The sequence below is a fragment of the Natrix helvetica genome (assembly GCF_964273705.1).
Source record: "Natrix helvetica genome assembly, chromosome: 5".
NCBI lineage: Eukaryota > Metazoa > Chordata > Lepidosauria > Squamata > Natricidae > Natrix > Natrix helvetica.
The window spans coordinates 77,141,513-77,158,464 of NC_138551.1; the positions used below are offsets into that span (position 1 = coordinate 77,141,513).

General features: G+C 37.3%; 1 protein-coding gene across 1 annotated transcript in view; it reads right to left on the reverse strand.

The window, feature by feature from the left end:
• TBC1D12 (TBC1 domain family member 12) overlaps positions 1 to 16,952 on the reverse strand; it is a 64,403-nt gene that overhangs the window by 14,857 nt on the left and 32,594 nt on the right. The window contains 5 exon segments of the mRNA XM_081953925.1: positions 2,490 to 2,570; positions 5,629 to 5,735; positions 6,099 to 6,216; positions 9,262 to 9,344; positions 11,251 to 11,366. Coding sequence (XP_081810051.1) covers positions 2,490 to 2,570; positions 5,629 to 5,735; positions 6,099 to 6,216; positions 9,262 to 9,344; positions 11,251 to 11,366 — 505 coding nt within the window.

The window sequence follows — 16,952 nt, forward strand, 5'->3', positions numbered from 1 at the left end:
CTTATATACCACTTCACAGTGCTTTACGGTTACAGCTCTCTAAGCTGTTTACAGAGTCAGCATATTGCCCCCAACAATCTGGGTCCTCATTTTACCGAACTCGGAAGGATGGAGGGCTGAGTCAACCTTGAGCCAGTCAGGATTGAACTGCTGGCAGTTGGTAGAGTTAGCCTGCAATACTGCATTCTAACTACTGCACCACCACAGCTCTTGGCTCAATGGTTCACTATAGGGTTGTGGTTTGGCCAAAAACTGGACATTGATGCTGGTTTTCAGCAAATCCATTGTAAAATGTACAGTCATGTGACTGGGATGCTGCTAACAGTCATAAATATGGCCAGTTGCCAAGTCCATAAAGTGGTCATGTGACTGCAGTCCACCCCCCCCCCCCAATTGTCAGAACTTCAAATCCAGGTCATAACTATATCCAGGGAGACATCTGTTGTAATTCTGATCGCTAAGTGACTTGTCACAAGTTGAGGACTACCTGTATTCCAAAGGGAATGCTAATTAAAAAAACAAAAGAAGAAACAGGGCAGCAATTTCATCACAAGCTACTTTAAATATTCAAGTAAAAGCATTTACAGCATTTCAACTTTTTCAATATTTCTGTTGCATCTGCTTTAAAATTTTGTAATGATTGACATACCATCGTACAGAAGAAAATGATTTCCACAGCAAAATACAAGGAATGCTATTATCAGAGTTCCCCCATTTCCCCGCTTCCTCTAAATCTCCATTTTGTGTGACTCCCTTCTTCCCATTCTACAATAAGCAGCAGTCACCCTTTCCTAACATGGAGAATGCTGTCCTAAACCTGAATTCCCGGAGGCTCCATAAATCGTGGACTTGCTTATTCAAACTTCTCCACGACATAATTTAGTTAGGACTACAGCTTGCCTCTCCTCTGCTGACAAAACCAAACATCTTGAATTTTTTATGTCCCATCTAGAACCAAATTCAGCCATTTTTGCTTTCCATCTGAAGGGAGCCTTTAAAAAAAACCAAAAACTTATTTTCCCGCTGTGAGTATATTTTTAAACTGACACTTTTTAAACTTTTTCTAACATTAAATTTTGGAACTCTGCATTAGGTGTATTTTCTAAGAGCAGGCCTGAACTTCCCCTAGTTTCATTCATGTTCTTATGAATCCACATTCTTGCGTTTGTGAAATGCTGCATTATACACATTTGTCATTTTCAACAGCTTTCCTCTATCTGAATTTTGGGCTCAATGTTTTTTTCCCTGTGTTTATTTTTTGTCTTTTCGCCTTCTTGACTGTTCCCCACTCTTCCTTCCTTCTCCAGACTAGACTTTAGCACGACACCAGGGAGGCATTTTACTTTAATTAATTAAGCCTTTAATTTTTTTTTTTTTTTTTGGCATAACCAGCTATGACTCAGCTCTGTTGCTTTTTAATATGGACTCTTCTCCCTACACCAAATATGCATGCTGTTCCATTATGAGTTTTTTCATAACAGCACACTTAATTTTCCTACTCCGACACTGTTTATGAAAAATATCTTCAGGTGATCCTCGATTAACGACGGTTAATTGGAACACCGTTGCTGATTGACATGACTAGAAAGTGCAATGTGATATGGCTGCACCGACTTACGATGGCAGTTACGGTTCCTATTGTTAGATTTAGCTTGTAGGGCTATTAGGAGTAACATCAGGTGATTGCCATTTGTGACTGCTGCTAGTTTCCCATTGACTCTGCTCTTTGGAAGTCAACAATGAAGATTGCAGATGATGGATTATGTGACTGAAGGATGCTGCTATGCTATAATTGCAAGCCAGCTGCCAAGCATCCAAATTGTGAGCTGCGGGAATGCTGCAACTATGAGGACCTGCCACAAACTTCCTCATTCAGCAGTGTAATAACCTTGAATAGCTGCTGAATGAGGACTATATGTAATAAGGATTCATAAGTGTTTTAGAAATATGTATACCATACAGCCATTTAGTGGATTACAGGGTTAGTTAGGATCCTCTATCAAAAGAGTATCATCTTTTCCCTCAATCTTGTAATAGTCAGAAGAAGAAAGGAGCAAATAAAAAGTGAACTTAGCAGAAAAAATTAGCATGACTTGTAAAACCAGAATCCTACTAAGTTACTTAGTCAGACTGTTATTTCAGAAGAAAAGGGCATTATGAAGCTTATAACAACAATAGCTATGAAGTTGTAATGTAAAAGAAAGTTCTTCTAACTCAGGGTTGAGCACATCCAGTGTCACATGGCACTGATAATTCAGAATTGTAGTACTACAGAGACTAGAGTGCGAAATGTGGTTTTCTACATAACATTTCTAGATTTTTTTCTCTCCGACTTTCCCTTTAAATAAGTACGAAACACACAATTGTCTAAATGGTTCTGTTGGGAAATTATATTCTTAAAATCCCCGAAAGTGTCTTTACATTATAATAAACACTACGAACAGTATATCATGTGTTGTGAAATGATATGAGCAGCCATTTCAAAATACCTTCTGTATCATTTTCAGTGCCAGTCTCTCCAAAAATCTTCCATCGTTCCTTGGCTCTAGATAAGAAGATTTCATAGAGTTCTGCAAAACACAGCAAAATGTAGGCAAAAATTAAATTTATGATTTTGCAAACTGAACTCTGTAATTTCCATTCCAGTATTAGTTTACTGATTAAAAAAAAATCAGAATTGTTATAAATTGAGTAGTGGAAATCTCAGTTTATTGACTTAGGAACTTCTAACCTCAGTAATCAGATTCCAGCTGTACTCACCAAAGGGTAAAAAGAGAATACAGAGTGAGAAATACATGCTTTTATTACCACGAATGTCCATATACGTATAGGTGGTACATGCTTAACAACCCTAACTGGGTCTGAAATTTCTATCCCTAAGCAAAAAGATGGTTAAGCAAAACGTCACCTGTTTGTACCACTTAGTGATGGCAGTTCTGGTAGTCCCAGTTGCACTTGTTAGGCAACGACCTCATACTGAGATGGGATTGCATTATCCCATTCAGACCCTAGTTCTCAACCTAAGGGTTCTCCTCGATTCACATCTCCTGCCAGAAGAACAGGCATGACCCGGAGAGCTTTTGCAGTGCTCCGGTTTCCTGGATCATGACTCCCTGTGCTCAGTTACTCAAGTCCTGGTCATTTTTCACCTGGACTACTGGATTGGAGTCTACAGGAGGATATCCTTAACGTCCATTCAGAAGCTTCAGGTGGTACAAAGTGCGGCACTGAGAGCAGTCTTTGAGGCCCCCTAGGATGGCCAGTGACGTAGAAAATGACCAGGCTGAGCCTGCAGAAGGGGTCAAGTATGCAATTTGGAGTTCCTCTGCAACCATAGAAGATCTAAGTCAATTCCATTCAAATCTGCCAATTTGCCTTGATTGTTACTATTTCAGATTCTTGAAGAGAGCTAGCATGGAATAACGTTGTACTCATTTAAACAACCTTGATTCCTGGTTTCTTGCACCTGGCTCAGGACCTAGTTATCTGCGGGATCGTATCTTGCCCCATACATCCCTACGACCAATTCGCTCACACAGAGAGGGACTTCTCCAGGTGCCGTCCACCAGACAATGTCGGGGGGCGACGCCTAGGAGCAGAGCCTTCTCTGTGATGGGCCCAGCCCTGTGGAATGACCTCTCCCCTGATATCAGGACCACCTCTGACCTCCGCTCCTTCCGCGTAAAGCTTAAGACCCACCTCTTCCAAGTAGCTGGCCTGGCTCAACCATAGTTTTATCATATCGCTCCTGACGGGTTTTTTAATTGTGTATTTTGTACTGTAATTGAGGGATTTTAAATTGAAATTTTAATGCTATTTTATTCATTTGTTTACCTCCTCCTTGCACATGCATATGTATATGTTTATGTATTGTTATATTTGTATATTTTTATGTGTTTTAATTGTACGCCGCCCCGAGTCCTTCTGGAGAGGGTGCGGCTAATCAAATAAAAATTTGAAATTTGAAATTGACACATATTACACCTTTACCCTCCAGTCTGCTGGTCTGGTCTGCTTTAAGGTGTTGGTTATGACTGTTAAAGCCCTTATGGCCTAGGTCCAGGGTACCTGATGAACCATTGTGTCCTCCTAGGACAAGCCTATCCTACTCATGTCAACAGAAAGGATTGAACAAACAAAACTAAATGGAATTATTGCTTCCCATGATTTTGAAAGTAGATTTGTAGACCCTAAAATTGAATTTGCCTTCTTAGAAGTATTGTTACATTGCTGATTCACATTAATTTTACAATCAACTACAATTCAAATATTCTGTTCTCATTTATCATGTCAGATAATCCTTATTTCTTACCCATTCGATTCTATTTCCTAACTGGAAAACTTTGCATATATCTCCATTAAATATTATTCTTTTACTTCTAGTTCATCTTTCTGATCAGTCAAGAACATTTTGAATTTTGCTCTTGCAAACTACAGTATTAACTTTACCATCAAATTTTGTATTAGTTGCAAATGTGATATATCTAAGTCATTAATAAAAATGAAGAGTAGAAAACTCAGGATCTAATTCAATGGTACACCATTTGACACCTAATTAAAGTTTGATGAGAAACTGTTGATTATCATTGTTTGAGTCACACAACCTGGTCATCACCTTTCTAGTCACGGAATCACAACTGCAGCTATTGAAAATAAGCTTCTCTCCCCCTCTCATACACAGCATTTAATGTCCTTTTAGTCGTTTCTTCCTTCTAGGGAAAATATGTCTATATTTACTAAATTACAATAACATTGATTAGGTCAGCAATATCCTAAACCAGAAGTGGTGGGAGGGAGCGCTAATATAGGAAAAACCCTTGATAATCTGTTCAGAAATTAACCAAACTAAAAAGAAAATTCATTTGTTAAGGCTTCATAAATGAATTCACACTTCTATTAACCTTGCATTATTTCTAAGTTGTTTAGAGCTAACATTTAAAATATTATAGATTATTACTAGCTAAATATATATCATAAGATATGTTAGTCAGCACCATGTAAGTTTAACTTGTAGAATAGTTCAAAAACTCTTGTTTTTTTTCCATTCACCTTTATTATCTTTAAAGAAAGGGCTTCAATTTAAGATAGAGATCTGAGGGGCGCATAATCTCTTCATTTATAAGGGAAGCACTAGGTTACTGAAGTGTGATACCTAATAATGCAATTGAAGGTAAAGGTTCTCCTCACACATATGTGTTAGTCGTTCCCGACTCTAGGGGGCGGTGTTCATCTCCGTTTCAAAGCCAAAGAGCCAGCGCTGTCCGAAGATGTCTCCATGGTCATGTGGACGGCATGACTAAACACCGAAGGTGTATGGAACGCTGTTACCTTCCCACCAAAGGTGGTTCCTATTTTTCTACTTACATTTTTACATGCTTTTGAACTAGGTTGGCAGAAGCTGGGACAAATAAAGAGAGCTCACTCCATTATGCGACGCTAGGGATTCGAACTGCCGAACTGCCAACCTTTCTGATTGACAAGCTCAGCATCTTAGCCACTGAGTCACAGTGTTTCTATAATAATGCAATTATTCCTGGGCAAAATGCACACCATCATACACTCAAGACAACAAAAGACTGAGTTACGTTGCAGAATATCACTTGAAACTATTATATGCTTCAAACATACCAGGAGTGATATTCAATTCATTTCCTACAGCAAGACTCCAAACCCTTCCACGAACGCTTGGTGGTAATCCTTGCCACCATAATTCTCGCACTCGCCTTGTAGAACGCCTATAAAGACAGAGAAGTAAAAATAGGGTAAATGTAATCGTTTGGGCACTGCTAGAAATATCCTAGCATCAAATACAGCAGTAAACCTAGCTTCGTATGAGAAGCCAGAGATCTTCTGTTGGAATTTACTAGTAGTGCTTCCTGCGAATGTTATATTGCCTGATCTTACAAGACTGCTCTCTTAATATGTGATTTCTGAATTTTTTTAAAAAAATGTGATTTCTGAATTTTTTAAAAAATAGAATAGCAGATACAAGAGAAAGTAATTCTATGTTGTGATGAATTAAAAGTACAGCGGAGAACAGAAAGGAAAACACACAGAAGTTTGCATCAATCTTGTATGACCAAGTATTCTACACTTACATGCTCTCCCAATTAGGCAGAATTTCATTGACCCAAATCACCATAGCGCTAGCAATATTCTCCTCTTGTTTGAAGCGTTCTTTCATTATTTTCTTCCTTCGGTGAGCTTCTTTAATTTCTATTAAATTCAGAATTTTAATTGCAATGTGATATCAAAAAGCCATGTTTAAAACTAATATTAGATAATTAAAGGATACGGGTCCCTTAAATATAAATGCTTATAAAATATATATCTGCTATGTAAAGCAGCTCATAGCAAAGATAATTCTGATTACAGGAATGAATGTATGTTAACACTGTTGCAGTTTTTGTTTTTCAACATCAGAAAAAGTCAACAGGTATGTGCAAAGTCTTCCATCTCCAGAAAAGGAACATTCTGAGGAATTCTAGAATGTTATGTTTTTTTCCTATTGGGCAGTCCCAAGAGTGGTGTCCAGATGTTTTCTAGAAGTAGATTTGGAACACTATAAATCACCCCCCTTATTTTGGAAGATTTGAGTGGGGGGAATAGCCCCATAACACCTGGAATGGTCAGGTGGCATGATCTGGAATAAAATGAGAACATTTCCAAGAATGCTACATTTCTAAGGAGGAAGTGTTTTACTCTATCGTACAGTCACCATTTTGCGACTTTGAAAATCTACATAGTCATTGTATATTCTGATGTCACTTTTTTACGCATCAAGACACAAAGTCTGGCAGATGTCAAGGAAAACTGATATGGGTGCACTGGTGCCCCTGGACAGCAATACTGCTTTTATTTAAAATACGTTTTCTTAGATTAGATTAGAATCTACTTCATATCATGAGGCATTGTCCTAACAAAATAATTGTATGTAAGTATAGGGTTACAAAAAAAGAAAAAAACATAGAAGGATCTAATGATTTTTAAAGAATGGGACAATTGCCATAGGTTCCAGCAAAGATGGGGTTCCCATCGCTCATCCGTAACTTAATTTAGTATTTCAAAATGAGTGGATCAATATTATTTCTTCAAATTAGTAAAAATAATCTGTTAAAATATAATGGAAACAATTATTTTAATAGTTTCCCATATTCTCCCAGCCATGACTGCAACGGACAAAAAAAACATCAAAATAAAATACTGCCTCTTGGTCTCTCAGAATCTTAAAAATGCCCTCAAAGGTACATTAAAAAATAATTTACAACTTTGTTTCTTGACCCATCAGGATATTACTATACTCTGAACCACAATTGTACTTAAATAAAAAGATGAAATTGAACAATCGCAATCTGGGAAGCTTCCACCTGAAAATATATGGCAAACAACAATAGTTTTATGTTGTTTTACAATTGTTGAAATATTTGTGGTATTAAAGATAAGAGTTCTCTGTATGATTAAATACAGTAGTTGTTTTATGTTGTTTTACAATTGTTGAAATATTTGTGGTATTAAAGATAAGAGTTCTCTGTATGATTAAATACAGTATAATTTTCTACAGATCAAGCCCACTAAAATAAGGGATGGAATGAATCTGGTTTAGTAGCATACTTGGGACTGAAATACTGGAAATGCTAATTATAGGTGTTTAATATAATAGCATGTGCCAAATGTGCTATATTTTGTATAAGTTTATGCTTCTTTCAAGTAGCAAACATCTTGCTGCTAGAAAGCATTCATTCATTCATTCATTCATTCATTCACTCACTCATTCATTTAATTTCTACAGTTTTTCCATTTCAGCCAAATGAGTCTGAGCGGTTCTGGAAAGCATATATAACAAACAATCTCTTTCATATATATATAAAGGTGTGTGTGTATGTGTGTGTGTGTGTGTTTTTAGTAGCACCTTTGGTTTGTCATCAAAGACGATCAGCTTGACAAAGAAAATCAAAGATCAAATCATGAAGTAATTTAATACTTACATTTATAATACATCAAACAACAAATATTTCAGATACACAAACAATAAACACTGCAAAAGATATAAATATGGTTCGAACTTTGGGGGGAGATGGGCTATTTTTTGGCTTCAAAAAGGATCTATTGAATCCTATTCTGAGAAAGATTATTGTGAATAGAAAAAAGGGGACTTCTTCATGTCCATCTTCATACACTGCATAATTTACTTGTTCAATGTATTTGTGTGTGAGTGTGTGTTTGTAAAAGGTAAAGGTTCCCCTCGCACATATGTGTTAGTCATTCCCGACGCTAGGGGGCGGTGTTCATCTCCATTTCAAAGCCAAAGAGCTGTCTGAAGATGTTCTCCGTGGTCACGTGGCCGGCATGACTAGACGCCGAAGGCTCACGGAACGCTGTTACCTTCCCCCAAAGGTGGTTCCTATTTTTCTACTTGCATTTTTACATGCTTTCGAAGTGCTAGGTTGGCAGAAGCAAGGACAAGTAATGGGAGTTCACACAGCGCTAGGGATTCAAACCGCCGAACTGCTGACCTTTCTGATCGACAAGCTTGGTGTCTTAGTCATTGAGCCACCACGTCCCCTGTGTATGTGTTTGTGTGTATAAATTTTTAAAAGCCATGCTACAAATTCTCCCAAGATAATTTGCAAATAGATATGATTTATCTAGTTATTTGTGTGATCTTGGACCAGCCCAATTCACCATATAGCAGGGGTGTCCAAACTTGGGAACTTTAAGACTTGTGGACTTCAACTCCCAGAATCCCCCAGCCAGCTGGCTAGGGAATTCTGGGAGTTGAAGTCCACAAGTCTTAAAGTTCCCAAGTTTGGACACCCATGCCATATAGGTTTGTTGTGGGGAAAACAGGAAGAAGGAGGTATACTGAATATGTTCCCTCTCTTGAGTTATTTGTAAAAACAATAAAGGTAGGATGCAAATAAATAATGATGTATTGTGTCCATGTATGCACATATGAGGAAACACATGTTTTTTAAAAGCTTTACCTATAGTTTATGAATATTTACTCTCACTAACAGTAATTATAATTCAAGTTTCAGTTTAAATATGAAACAATCAATCATGCAAATTAAATTTTCTGGTTTATAAATTTTCCCTTATAGCATACATATAGTCCTGAAGTAGTAAAGACTTGGAAGAATTCTGTTTTAACTTTATCTGAAGAATATAAACATGGTAGTGCCTCTGTAACAAGCCAGTTTTTATAATTTGGTTAAATCTGATAAATTACATAATGGACTAAATGTGTTAGATCAGACATACCTCTCTTTTTTGCTTCTGCCACCATTTCATCATATTCTTGTCTATGACGTAAAGCCTCCTCTGTAGATTTTGCAGGAAGGTTCCTGAAAATAATTTTAAGTACTGTATAGATTAATCAAGTTAAAGTCTTACTAAATGTTCCATACGTAAAAAAAAAAAAGGAATGTTTGAATGGTATATTTTCCCAACGGATCCTTCATTTTCCAGGTTATCGGAAATAATTTACACAAGAACATATAACTAATGTTTTAGGAGCAAGTCTAATTACAAACAATGGAACAAATTATAATCTGAACTAAATGGTTTTACGCTAAAACAGTTCAGTTTCTAGATTCAGTGCAAGGCGCACGCACGTCAAACCAAGGACCAAGGGTATTTGAAGGATAATCTGAAATGATACAGGATTATTATTGCTCTATCTGAAAGAGACCTGAAATTACTGAATAAGGGTGCTGAAAGTTGTTTAAAGTATAAACATATCCCATCATTGGTTCTGAGGAGAACATGGGAAAAATATACCAATGCAAGTATGTGCAGATATAAGACCAAAAATATAATGGTTCCATGAAACCCAAAGGAATAGACCCCTAAGATATAATATAATTAGTCTCCAGTGTACTGTGCAACGTCACTGTTTTCATTATTCAACTGTTCATCTATATTTGAGAATGGTGCCTATTCCAAAGCATTAAAAAAAATAGGGCCATACCTCTTCCACACAAACTTTATATATATCCATTCTGACATCCTTCTCTCCTTCCTTGCTATAAAATAATAGACAACCCAGCTCTAATAATTTGCTTTTCATCTAACTCCTACTTCAATCACTCAAATAATTTACTCCTTCCCTGAAGTCAAAATATCCGCCCAGACCAAACTTAAAAGAAATGTTCAAGGATTTTAGAAAGTGTTCTGTTGCTACTCTAATTAGCGATAGGAATGATTTGAGAAAAAAAACTGATTAGAGGATTTAAAAAGCTTTCTACAGGGGGAGGGGGGAATGTGACAGCATTATATATGTGGACAAGGAGTACTTGCGTCGTGCAAATAGGTAGCTGCATATTTTCATGGTCTGGTCTCTAAAAAAATCTTTCCAAGAATGTTGCCCGCATTAATGTTGAAAGAGCACGGTATAAAAGTGTCTATTTCTACTACATCTATTCTATAAACGTTTCATTGTTTACTTCTTTATCAACCCAAGTAGTCTAACCTTCACACTTGACTTTAGCCAAAAGGACTCTTGATATATACAAAATATCTGAATCCATAACATATAGATCTTCGACATGTAAACTTTCTAAATAAATTAAAAATAAACAAGAAACAAGTTACTTCACTGAATCAGTTTTAATTATCAACTCCATGCAAAGTAGACGCTAATTATTTCATAGTGATAAAAAAGCCGGTTTTATTATTTAATCTTAATATTATATTTCAAAGCTTTGCTTCGAAATCAGAGTTCCAAAGAAACCATTACCAGTTGCTTTAGAAACAGGATTATTTTCAGCAGCATGATCAATTGTATAAAGTACAGTTCCTCAGATATATGCTAAAATTAAAGCCGAAATTCTTACGTGGAAAAGTTGTACCCACTTACATTTTTAAATGGTTTACGTTTAAAAGTAAAGCAGTATTAGATTTTACTCAAACAGACTACAGATTAGAACGTGATAGTTAGCTAAAAAGGTTTTTTTTTCAATTGATACTTATTTAAAGTTAAGATACTTTTTTGCAGTTCCTACTAAGATAGGTTTTAGGTTTTCTTAATGTGAACTACGGAATGGCTTAATTTTATTTCATTTTATGTATGTAATTATTCCCATTGCATAAACCTTTATATTATATTCATTAAAAAAATAAGTGTTATTATTTTTGGAAAGGGGAGGCACTGTGTGCTACATTCCAAACCTAATATACCTGAGTATCTACCTCAGCTTACTTTTTGATCTGACAGTGAAACACTTGTAAAAAGAATCCACAGGGACTTACGATGGTCGATCCTCCAGAATAAGAGCAGTGGTTGAAAGTGGCTCAAATTCAAAATGTCTACGCCTTGTTGCTTGGGGTGCAGGTTTACACAATTTTCCTATCCGTGCTTCATATTCCTAAACAAAATTAAATAATATACTTTTACAGATTTGTAAATATAATAACCTGCACAGTTCAGATTCTACCATCTACCTATTGAGATCAAGGGATTTAAAGTTGTGTCAGGTTCGTTTTAGATAAACAGCTGTTGCCACGAAGCAGGGCTAATTTAAGTTTAAAAGAGAAACATTGCATCAGTGCCACAGAGAAATGTAGTTTCTGAGACTTACAACCTACAACAATATTATACAAGCTGAAAGTTACAAGCAAAGAGAAGGAAAGACGCCAGGGGAATAATACTTTCCTAGTTCAAATGAAATAAGAGTACAAGGACCTTGGATTCACATTTGCACCATTGTCCTCCTCCAGCTTCACTGAGGATGGAGCAAGAATCTTTTCCTTCCATTTTAAAGCAATTGGACTGAAATATAATATCTGATCTTAAGTTTGGATTAAATAAGATAACAATCAAGTTGCATGCCAGAACAGTATTACTAGAAAATGCTATACCATAAACAATGATCCACCAAAAAGGTCTTCTGAATAAGGTTATATTGCTACAGGTAGTTGTTGACTTACAACCATTTTAACTACAATTCCAAGTTACAATAGCCTTGGAAAAAGTAACTTAAGACCCATCCTTGAAGTTATGACCGCTGTGCTACCCTCTGTGGTCACATAATTGCAATTTGGACACTTGGTAACCAGCTCACATTTATGACAGTTGCAGTGCCTTGTGGTCATGTGATTGCAACCTTCTCAACTGGCTTCTGACAATCAGGGAAGCTGGATTTACTTAACCACCACGGAGTCGCTTAAAAACCATTGTAAAAGTGGTCGTAGAATCAAGTCCGGTCACATAATGACAGACTTAACAACTGTATTGCTTCGCGACCAAAATTCCAGTCCTATTGTGGTAATAAGTCGAAGACTGTCTGTATCTCTTCTATATTTTGTATGCAATGTTACATGATACTTCAATCTAAAATAAACACAGCTAGTGCTCAATTTACAAAGAGTTCATTTACTGATTGTTCAAGTTACAGTGGTACTGAAAAATGTGATTTATGACCATTTTTCACTGTTACGACCTCTGCAGCATCCCCATAATCATACGATCAAAATTCATAAGCTTGGCAACTGGTTCATACTTATGACCATTGCTGTGTCCCAAGATCAAGTGATCACCCTTTGTGACCTTCTGACAAGCAAAGCCAATGGGGTGACTGCTTGTCAGAATCAAATGCGGTGATTCACTTAACTAGAGCAAGAAAGGTCATAAAATGGAGCAGAACTCACTTGACAGAAATTTTGGGCTCAAGTGTGGTTTTAAGCAGTGGTGGGATTCAATTGTTCTTACTGCTGGTTCCGTGGGCATGGCTTGGTGGGTGTGGCAAGGGAAAGATAATGCTAAATCCCCACTCCCTCCCCACTCCTGGGGGAAGATTACTGCAAAATCCCCATTCCCTCTCCACCCCACTAACCTGCTTTCCAGCTCCGTTCTCCTGTTCAGGGCAAGAAAAGAAGATCAGCTGGGATCAGCTGCGGGAGTTAGCCTATTTGCCGGTTCTCCAAACTACTCAAAATTTCTGCTACCGGTTCTCCAGAACCTGTCAGAACTGGCTTAATTCCACCTCTGGTTGTAAGTCGACGACTACTTGTACTTGTTTTATAATTTATGTATATCAGCCATGGAAAATATATTCATTACTTATACCTATCTGGTGGAATCAGCAATTTCTTTTTATTAAACAAGTTTGAACTGACCCTTACACAATACTGTTTGACTAATACATTTCAAATCTTTATTAATATCCTAATATTTTTCATCTTAAATAACTGTCAATAAAAGTCCAAATTATTGTACCTCCCTCCAATTCTAAGTTTAAATTTATTTCCACCTCATGGGTCCACTGGGAAGAATCAGCAGCTTAGATAACGGACATAGAATATACACAAATATACGTCAAAGAACAAATCAGCAGAATCAGCACACTTGTGCAAATGGTGCAACAAAATGCAACAGAAAAAGTGAACACATGGATGCAGAGGCTTTCATGGCTTATTAGAAGGCAGCACACTCAAAAGATTACTCAAAACCTGTTGTGCTAATGTAATGTAATTCTTCAGCTTCCTGCACATACTTAATTTGCTTATCCTGTTGAAACCTATCTATTAATCTAGGATATAGACAGAAAGTGAACAAAATAATTACCCAGGTGTTGTCTATAAGTACTTTTATACTAGCCTTCAAAATTTAAGAATTAGAAAATTACTCTTCGAAATAACATAAAAATATGAATGCTGAAATTATTAAATTACTGAATTCTGTACCAATGCAAATTCTATGCTGTACAGTGAAACTACTGGTGATTTATATCTTTAAATAAATCAATCGATGTTTAAATAGATTTTTAAGGACAGTTAAGGTAAATAACAATTTCTTGATTAAAAAACTGAAAATAAAAAAATGTAGTTTGGGCTCTCTTTTCTGTGGGATCAAAGGAGGGAAAAAATTATAAAACCTGAACTCCTTATGTAGACTTTGGTACATGTGACAAAATGAAAAACAATGCACTATATACTTTGCAATAAAATAGTGCTGTATATTTTAGATAAAATAATGCTTTAAGCTAATATTGTTATCTCATGACTTCTTTTAACTGTAACACCAGCTAAAAACAGACAAAGTGATGTTCACGAACTTCAGCTATATACCCAGCACAGTCTCAAGGTATTCGAATATATGAACCAAGAGGAAAAATATACAATATATAATATTGCCCCAGACTGTGACATATTGGTTTTTTTATTTGATATTTTGTTTTCAAGAAGAAAAATCAAGCAGTTACAAAGCAATGGTTGCACTCATACATTGTATAATCCAGGTTTAAATGATAATTTTCCATAAAAAGCTGCAGAAGCTTGGAATTATACAGATTATACTAAAGTATACACCATCATTTTCAAACCACAGTAGCTAAGGGTGCATAGCACATAAATCCAAACCAAGGAAACCACAGGTAAATAAACTTGGCCCTTTATATAAATCAGGTCTATGACTAATACAAGATGATATACATAGTAGAGCCGTAAAGAACTCCCAATCTGAAAGGCAAAATATAAGGTGAAGCACTATAGATGCATAAAAGGACCTGCTGGGAATACATTAAAGTAGTTGCAACTTTATCTGAGTTTGCACAACCATCCTCTTCAACTCATCTAGAATCCCCAGAAAATGTTATGGGTGTACCCACCTATCAGTGATGGATTTCAAATTTTTTTAGAACCTCTTCTGTAGGTGTGGCCTGCTTTGTGGGAGTGGCTTGCCGGCCATGTGACCGGGTGGGCATGGCTTGGAAGCCATGTGACTGGGTGGGCGTGGCCAACTTATAAAATATGATAAGACTCACTTAACAACGCTCTTGCTTAGCAACCAAAATGTTGGCTCAGAAACTCTGGCATTTGAAGCATGCAAGTCTTAAAGCTGTCAAGTTACAAGACACTTGCACTCCTAACTCTTTAGAAAAATAAAAACCCAGGGGTGTTCAAACGTGACAGCTTTAAGACTTGTGGACTTCAACTCCCAGAATTCCTCCTCCAGTCATGTTGGCTCAGGAACTCTGGCACTGAAGTGTGCAAGTCTTAAAGCTGTCAAGTTACAAGACCCTTACACCCCTAACCCTTTAGAAAAAAAAACCCAGGGGTGTTCAAACTTGACAGCTTTAAGACTTTAAGGCTTAGATAGGACTCTTAGAGGTGGGCGGGGTGATTGGTGAGCCAGCCAATCAGTGAGCGGTGGGCGGGGCAAGCGTGGTGCAGACGGGAGGGAGGAAACGGTTCTAAACGGCATGGTAGATTTGTGGAACCTCTTCTATAGAAGAGGTTAGAACTGGCAGGAACCCACACCTGCCACCTATACTCCAAATCATGTTTTGCCCATTGAATTCAGATTTCACATTTGGTAAGCTCTCTTAAACATTTCTAATAAATCTAGATTAAAATAATAAAAGTAGTCTACATTATATTCCTTAAATTCTGCTGCATTGTGTCAGTCAGATCTTTGAAATGAGGTTGATTCCTCAACTGTCCATGAAGATGCTATGACCAGGATGGGAAGCCATCCATTTCCTGAAGGTACTTAGTCGGCAAGATATGCTGCAGAGAATCATGTTTGCACATCACAGCTGAACATTTGCTGCAGTTTTTAATTTGTACACTGTAAGCATTTCAGTTCATACGCTTCGTGTCTACTGCCAAGGGTAACAGCTGCACAGCCTCAGCAAGCACCATTGATGTAGATATGTAGCAGCAACTAAAGTCCTCCTAATGCAAGTGACATTTACTTAGTTTGGAGTTTTTGCTCAAAGAAACTTGGCAATGTGTTTTCTCCCATTGCCTTTTCTACTTGGGCAGAAAACTATACTATACTATAAGTATTCAGGCAGGAAATATCTTGGGTTTTTAATCTCTGTATGTTTTTTACGCTCTTAGAATTCTTAAAGCTGTTAGTCCTTAAACTGGATATTGGATTCCTTAGATTTTAGAAAAAAAACCCTCTATTTTACGACCCTGTAATCCCTTAATTGGGGTAGAGTCGACTTGATGGAGCTGAGCGTTTACTGGCGGAAGGCCCTTCCTGATGCCACATGGAGTTCGCAGCAGATATCTTTTCTTTGTTCCCTAGGAGAAATATCTGTCGCTAGCCACGATTGAACTCTCAACCTTTCAAATGGGAGGCTAGCGTCTTCACTACTAGGCCACCACATCGCTCAACTACATTCCTTAAATCAGGGGTGTCAAACTCAAGGCTCACGGGCTGGGTGCTTAGATTTGCACTGTGGGGCCATCCTAAAAACAGCGAAGGACCAGCCCACAATGACTCTGCCAGCAAAAATGGAGCCCTTGGGGTCTGTTTTCACTGGCAGAGGGCTAGCAAAACAAAAACAAAAAAAAAGGGAAGAAATGTTTCCCCTTTCACATTTGAGCATCCAAGAAGGGACAGGCAAGGAGAAAGGGAATGACAAAGAAAAAGATGGGAAGATAGCAAGGAAGAGAGGAAGGAAGGAAAGAAGGAAGGAAGGAAGGATCTCTCCAGCCCCACCTGGGCCATCACAGGTGCCCCCGACATGAGTGATGTCGAGCTGGCCACACCTATCTGAGCCTCCCAAGGTCAAACACAACCCTGATGCAGCCGTCAATGAAATCAGGTTGACAGCCCTGGCTTACATTAATACTCAGAATGGACAGTTTGCTAATTCTGTCTTGTTTCATCAAAAGCTTTTCTTCCATCCATTACCTGCTGAAAACAGACATGTTCAGGAGAACTGATGGAAGCCCAAAAGTTTTTGTTATGTAAGCCAAAATACAAAAAAAACCCAAAACCAGTCTAGAGGAATTCTGAGTCGGATACTAATCTAATTTCTTCTACCATAGACCCTGTTCTGTATGACCCTTTCTTGAAAAATTGAAACTTGAGTTTGAGTTCAAATGAGGAATTCTAAATGTATTACGTATTCTGTTTTATATACCAAATCACAATATGTCATTCTTCTCAGAATAGAACACAAGAAAATTTCTGTCTGAACTTAAATGAATAATCA